General features: G+C 34.6%; 1 protein-coding gene across 1 annotated transcript in view; it reads right to left on the reverse strand.

Annotated features, from left to right (window-relative positions):
* The window catches only part of LOC107730018 (type II inositol 3,4-bisphosphate 4-phosphatase-like), a 133333-nt gene that overhangs the window by 72206 nt on the left and 53169 nt on the right, over positions 1–7958 (reverse strand). The window contains exon 6 of the mRNA XM_016540769.1: positions 5273–5403. Coding sequence (XP_016396255.1) covers positions 5273–5403 — 131 coding nt within the window. The remainder of the gene's footprint in view (positions 1–5272; positions 5404–7958) is intronic.

A 7958-nucleotide genomic window follows, 5' to 3' on the forward strand; every position in this document is an offset into this window, starting at 1 on the left:
AAATAACTGCTTTCTATTTGAATATATTTTAAAATGATTTCTGTGATCAAAGCTGAATATTTAGCATCATTACTCCAGTCTTCAGTGTCACATTATTGTTCAGAAATCATTCTAATATGCTGATTTACTGTCTCAAGAAACATTTCTGATTATTATCAATGTTGAAAACATCTGTGTTGCGTCATATTTTTATATTTTTGTCAAAACCATGATACATTTTATTCAATTTAATGTATCCTTGCCAAATTAAAGTTAAAAAAAAAAACTTTTGAAAAACCTTTGAACAGTAGTGTATATACAATTTCATATGATATTTTATAGTGGTTTTATGTTGTTTTTTAGGAGCTTGATAGATGGGCTGATTCACTATGCTACTGCTACTATATATATATATATATATATATATATATATATATATAAACAGATAACATTGCAAAAATAGTCCATTTTATTATTTTTTTCCACTCAACCTTGATTGATTGTATACCTTACAGTAACTAAGTTACTAGTAACTAGTTACTGTCCAACACTGGTGATGGGGCGGGTGAGACTGTGGGTTTCTCCACCCCGGGCCGCACAATCCCGCTGGAGGACTGACAAACAACAGGATTAGCTCCCAGTGCCTCTAATTCCACCGGCTGCAAACAATGCTAACACAAAATGATTCATTCATTAGTTAACACACTCTGAAGTACCCCGAGTCAGCCTTGTCTAATTAAAAATGAATTAAACGAAAGGGGAAAAAAACACCACAGAGCTAAGACCAGACCAGAGCCAAACGACTGCAATACCTGCCCTGAGGTGAAGAGGGCGGCGGGAGAACGGATCTGCCCTTTTGAGAAACGCCGGCTGAATGCAAACACTCTCTCGAGCCACAAGTTGACAACCTTGTGATAACATTAGATATCAATAATTAATACTCTGCAGTGGCACTGCAGTGAGTGGATTATGACAACATCCCAGAGGACAGGAGAACATACACAGACACGACGGGTCCAGCAATCGGCTAATCCCTTAATACTGTCGACTCGTTTTTCTAGCATATTTTACAGCTCTCGTTTTTTAAAGCTTTAATATTTTAGCTGCAGTGCTTTAAAGGAGGATGAATTAGGGGATGCTGAGGTTTTAGCATGATAACTGTACTGTCAGCATGGCAAAACACTCTCTAAATGCTCTTATACCCAAAGTAAAGTTTGTGTGGCTTTTAGACCATGTGTATTGGAGATTATTCATATGCTAGTGTACACGGATATATGCATTTTACTGCATTTTGTCCAATCAACGGCTCTCAAGAATGTCTTTCAAGCTAATGCTGCCTGCAGCCGATTAGCATGTATCAAATCATGGTACACGGCTGTGATGTAGGCTAACTAAACGCTAAAAAGAAGAGACCAGAAGAGACCAATGCCTTGTCCAAATACCCACACTTGTGGTCTAAGTGCGCAAGACTGTCCAGTGTCCTAAAAACGCCAAAGCGCAGTGCACTTAACGCACACTAAATCCACACTATCTTGAATACAGCTTCAGAGCGCTATTCGAGGCTTAGTGTATCCCATCATGCATCATGTTTTGAAATAAATCGTGACATTTTTGCTGAGATCTCACGAGAAGTCATGGAAACCATTCCAATATAAGTTAAATATTAATATAATAATTAGATATAATTACATATAATTACATAGAACTGTCTTTTCAACTACACAGTATTATTTCTGTCTTACAGTCATTCATATTATCACAGAAATACTGGGGTGAAAGTTTATAGTTCAGATATAAACATTGATATTATGGCAGCGATCAAAATAGAGCAAATCACCTTTTGAAAGTAACTACACTTCAAATAACGTTTGTGTCAATTGCATTGTTTCTTTGAAAAGTGACTTAAATGTATTTGTTATTGAGTGAATTATTCATTCAAGAGAATCGTTCAAAAACGCTGATTCATCCAGTAATGAAACAAGTGAAGTAGGTTTATGAGTGAGTCGTTGAATCATTGATTCAAACAACTTTTACATAATTTTAATATAAAAAATTGGTGTATTAAATATATTATACTGTATTTACACTACCAGTCAAAAGTTTTTTAATGTTTTTTAAAGAAGTCGCTTCTGCTCACCAAGCCTGCATTTATTTGATCCAAAGTACAGCAAAAACAGTACAATTTTGAAATATTTTTACAATTTAAAATAACTGCTTTCTATTTGAATGTATTTTAAAATGTAATTTATTCCTGTGATTTCAAAGCTAAATTTTCAGCATCATTACTCCAGTCTTCAGTGTCACATGTTCCTTCAGAAATCATTCTAATATGCTGATTTGCTGTTAAAAAAAACCATTTATTATTATTGTTGAAAACAGTTGAGTAGATTTTTTTCAGGTTTCTTTGATAGAAAGTTCAGAAGAACAGCATTTATCTGAAATAGAAATCTTTTGTAATAGTATAAATGTCTTTATCATACTTTTGATCAATTTAAAGGATCCTTGCTAAATAAAAGTATTAATTTATATAATCCCCCCTCCCCTCAAAAAAAAAAAAACTGATTCCAAGCTTTTGAATCTGTATAGTTATAGTGTATAATGTTACAAAAGCTTATTTCAGATAAATGCTGATCTTTCTTTCTATTCATCAAAGAATCCTGAAAAAATGTACTCAAGTGTTTTAAATATTGATAAAAATAATAATAAAAAAATGTTTCTTGAACAGCAATCAGCATATCAGAATGATTTCTGAAGGATCATGTGACTGGAGTAATGATGCTGAAAATTCAGCTTTGATCACAGGAATAAATTACATTTTGAAATATATTCAAATAGAAAGCAGTTATTTTAAATTGTAAAAATATTTCACAATATTACTACTTTTGCTGTATTTTGGATCAAATAAATGCAGGAGGCATTGCTGAGCAGAAGAGAATTCTTTAAAAAACATAAAAAATCTTACCGTTCAAAAACTTTTGACTGGTAGTGTATATTAAAATGTATAATAATTCATTCAAATTAATTAAACACTTTTAAATAGACTGCAGCAATAATGTTTTGTCACACATTATTTTGCTTAGTTCAGAATCGTGGGAGAATCGTGCTCTCTATTTGAGACAAAAAAAAAATTGTGATTCTCAATTTATCCAGAATCGTGCAGCTCTAACCGCAAGTGTGGGTATTTAGACAAGGGGCAAGTGACACACCATCCCACCTAAACCTGTTTTAGAGGGAATAAGTCCGCCTAGTGATTTCGTGGGGCGTTCCCGTTGTTTTGCAAAATCTAATCGTTCATTAGTCATGTCAGAAAGATTGTATTTTCGAGTTGAACACACATGAACGCCAGCACAAAGTTTTAATTAATTAATAAAATACTTTCTTTAAGTGCTGAGTTTCCAAGTTGATACAGTGTCAAAAAACACGATGGACGCAATATGCAGCATCTGTATTGATTTGAAAAATAAATGTTGACCGACAGAAAGCTGCTTGGTTTGCAAGTGTTTTCCCTGTGAGCAGCACTTTCTACATAGCTATATTAATGACAAAAGACAACAGATCTTTTTATCTGTGAAATTTTGCAAATATAAGAGCACCTTAAGACAAAAACACACCGGATGCACATTCTTTATTTTTCAATTTGTAGAAATAGAATTCAAAAATGTTGTATTTTTTTTGTAAAAATGTTACATCTTGCTCCAATGTAAGTGACTTGAACACTTTGCAATCACGACTTCTCTACTCACACATATACGAACTTCCCAGGAGGACTTGAACGCACCATTAAGATGTCTTCGAGGACTACGCTTTTTTGTATGATAAATTCAGCCTGTGCATTTAAAGACAGAAATGAGTTATTTTAGGGTAATTAAAAAGCAACCTAAAAATAACCATTAAAGAATGTTGTGCATTAGTATTCGTTTTTATTAGGTTGTCACAAAAACCTCCCTGCAATGTTCTGTGAACGTTAGTTAATGATTATTAAAAAAAACGATACAATGTTTTTCAGCAGTACAGAGCCTTTTAGGAGAATCAATCTACAAATAACTGACTAGTTTGAATCTCTGCTGGGATAGAAACAAATTTAACGTTGGTAAAACAAAAATGACACACTTCCCCTTTAAGATTCGTTAAAGAACACAACTCCTGAAGTGAAAACTCATTTTATGCTGGAACTCGTTTTAAGTTGTTTTTCTGAACAACAAGTCAGATTACAAAAAAATATATATAAAATACACAGTCCCTGGTATCAAGGGAAAAAAAGAAGATGGGAGCGGCTGAGAGGGAGCAGGGCGTCTGCTACACGGCAAACAAGATTAGAGACCGATGTAGCAGCTGGCCACTCATGGGCTGTCGAGAGGCAGAACAACCTGAGATCTCGCCGTCTCTCCTCTCCTCCTTCAGGGACGGACACGTCAACACCGTTCAGCTGGCAAAACACAAGCCTGCACAATTTCATCTCTGAATATAAGCCTCGGTAATGGGTCGATCGATCAGGCAGATCAGTTTTTTCATCCCGTCACGGCTGATTAGAAGGCCAAGATCATCAATGACTATTTTTGCTTGGTGTGAGGTGCGACACAGCTGACAAATACTGGCGTTCTGTGCTCCGTTTTATTTTTCCTCCAACAATATGGATCATACTAGAGCTGGGGCGAGATGATGGCATATACCGCATGACAGTAGCAATGTGTCAACTGGTAGAGACATATAACGCTTACATGGCCATCGCTATTGCAAAATGCACTGCGGCAACGTCTTATTTGTCATTTTGGCTTATATGCTTCTGAACAGCAGCATAAAATCAGACTCTTTTATCCATTTTTCAGTCGATTCAAGTTTAGTTGGCTGCATTGCTCCAGCACACAAAAATCAGGCAATGCATGCAGTCACACCACTACAGTACGTCTTGTTATTATTGAAAGGGACAAATATGTGTTTACTGTGAACAAGCTTTATACAGGCTAATGCAATAGAAGGCAGCTTTAAAAGCGAACGCTTTCTGTATGCTTGTTCCTCTACAACGTGCAACCATGCGAGTTTAACGTTGCATTGAATGTGACAGCTAACTGTGAGCTGCGTATGAAAATTTGATGAACTAAGAAATTGCTGGACACAAAAAAAATCATGCTTTTACAACCTGCACTGCTGATCAATTATGTGTGATGTCGCATGCAAATTGCGGAAACTGTTTGCATTGTATAAAGCCTCATGCATGCAAAATGAGAAAGACTGCATATTAAGTGCATGTGTGTGTGTAAGAGAGATCATGCTTCATTGCATCTGAAGCCTTTACCAGTAAGTTTCTCCAGCTCCGCCAGCGTGTCCTGGTATTCTTTGATGATCTGGTCGTAGCGAGAGATTACATCCTTCCGTAGGTTGTCCCAGTGTGGTGAGAGCTCTCCCAGATCTTTCAGCTCCTGTATCCTGTAGGAAACAACATAAATCGATCATCATGTTGGCTTGACTTACAGAATTCCCATATCAGGCTTCGGAACAGGCCCAAATTCACATAGTCTTTCAAAACTTTCATACAATAACTGATATAGAGTATTTAAGCTGCCATATCACTAGCAAAACCTAACAACTAGCCTGCAACACACTAAGTAAGCCTAACAACATGTTAAAATATGCTAAGAACATGCTAGCAACATACTAAAACATGTTAACCAAATGCTAAAACATGTTAAACATGCTAACAACAGGCTAAAACATATTAAAAATCCTATTTTTATAGGGAAAATGTTAAAATACTCCCAACATTTAGAATGTAAAGCATGTTTTAACATCAGTCATGCTAAAACATGATTAAACATATTCTACAAATGTTAGCAATGTGTTAACCCTAACCCTCATGTGTTAAAACATAAGCAATGTCATACTAAAACATGTTAAAACATACTAGGATCATGCTAACAACTTGCTAAACCATGCTAGAAATGAGCTAACAACATGTAAAAACATATTAGTATTGTTAAAACATGCTAGAAACATGTTAACACTAACTAAAAAAACATGTTAACAATGTGTTAAAATATGCTAGAGAAATACTAGTAATGTGCTAAAATGTAACAATTTGTTAAAACATGCTAGAAACATGTTAATCACATGGAAAAACATGTTAGCAATGTGCTAAAATACTGTATGCTAGAAAATGCTAGTAATGTGTAAAAATGTTATCAACATGTTAATAATTTGCCAAAATATGCTAGAAACATGCTAGCCACATGGTAAAACATGTTAGCAGTGTGTTCAAACATGTTAGAAACACATTAAAACATGTTAACAATGTTAAAATATGTTAGAAATATATAGACACATGGTAAAACATGTTAGTAATGTGATAAATACTTTAAAAAAGTATTAAAGCATATTAGAAACATGCTAACAATGTTAAAATATGCTAGAAACAGCCATGGTAAAACATATAAGCAATGTGTGAAAATATGTTCAAAACACATTAAAACATACTAGAAACATGCTAACAATATTAAAATATGCTAGAAACATGCTAGCCACATGGTAAAACATGTTAGCAGTGTGTTAAAACATATTAGAAACATTAAAATATACAAGAAACATGTTAACAATGTTACAATACGCTAGAAAAAATGTGTGTAACATGTTAACCACATTTGCTAAAACATGCTAGAACATTGCAAAACATTAGCAATGTGCTAAAACATGCTAAGGAGATGTAAAAACGTTGGAAGTATGCTAGCAACTTGTTAAAACATAACAGCAATGTGCTAAAACATGTAGCAACACTTACTTTCTCTGAGTAAAACCTTCAAAATTCAAGCTTTTAAAGTTATTTTAAACTTTCAGACAAGTGTATCTTCAAACTTTACTCATCTAGTTATTGTTACTGTTCCTGTTTAACATCCAAAAGTCTGAGAGCACTAGCGGATTTCTACTCTGCATTCAAAATGCTAATTTTTGCTGTAATGAAAGCAGCACTGGAGCATACTTGATCAAAACCTGATGATCATGTTCTCCTGCATAATTTGAGATGTAGAGCATCTCGAGCTTCAATGCAAGCAAGAACATCTGAATTACTGGCATATTTTAGGTTTTCATAAGCATTTTACACTCACTCTGAACATTTTTTTTGCTGTTCTGACTTTAAGACTTCTATGAAAACATGTGAAAATCGTGATCTGCGGGTTCACTGTCGGATCTGTTATAGTTTTAACTGCTGCATCCTTCAATAACACTTAGATAGATTCATCAAACACACAAGCTCGCGAATGTGCCCTTCAAACTTCTAAGATCAGACTGAAACGATCAGTATTTTTATTGTTAAAAATAAGCTTCAACTAGGGATGCACCGAATGTTCGGCAACCGAAATTATTCGGCCGAAAATAGCAAAAAAAAGCTCTTTATATAATAAGCGAATAAGACAGAATAAATTGTACCGAACAATGACATGACGCGATCAAATAGAGGCGCGCACTAATGCAGCAAACATGTCGGCAGTGTGGAAGCATTACTGTATGATGACTGAAATCACGAAATGCCCTTAAACAATTAAATAAACTGCAGAACGTTGTGTTTTCTAATACACGCACGAATTGCATGTATTCAAACAGCGCTGCATGAGCTCGCGGCGCCAGGGTTCAAAGTCCAAAGCGCAAGGAAAATCTGCGCTAAAATAGTGTTACTCGTCAGTTGCTCAGTAACATTTTTATGAATTTTTACATGTGACAATGCGACACGTGCAACAAACGTCTTCCCAAATTCGTAAGGAAAATCATTTAATTTCAATCAACAAAAAGAAGCACTGAGGTCTTCCAGTGGGTTTCTGACAAAATAAAAGTTGAGAAAAACCAAGAACTCCATCAACATTAATACATGTTATTATTGTAATTTTTACTGTTGTTCTGTAAAATAAAATAAAAAAGACAATAATAATGATAATAATAATAATTACAAAAGCTCTATTAATACATTTATTATAGCATTCACACATAGTGTTCAG

This window comes from Sinocyclocheilus rhinocerous, unplaced genomic scaffold (genome assembly GCF_001515625.1).
Source record: "Sinocyclocheilus rhinocerous isolate Xijiao unplaced genomic scaffold, SAMN03320098_v1.1 scaffold313, whole genome shotgun sequence".
Classification (NCBI taxonomy): domain Eukaryota; kingdom Metazoa; phylum Chordata; class Actinopteri; order Cypriniformes; family Cyprinidae; genus Sinocyclocheilus; species Sinocyclocheilus rhinocerous.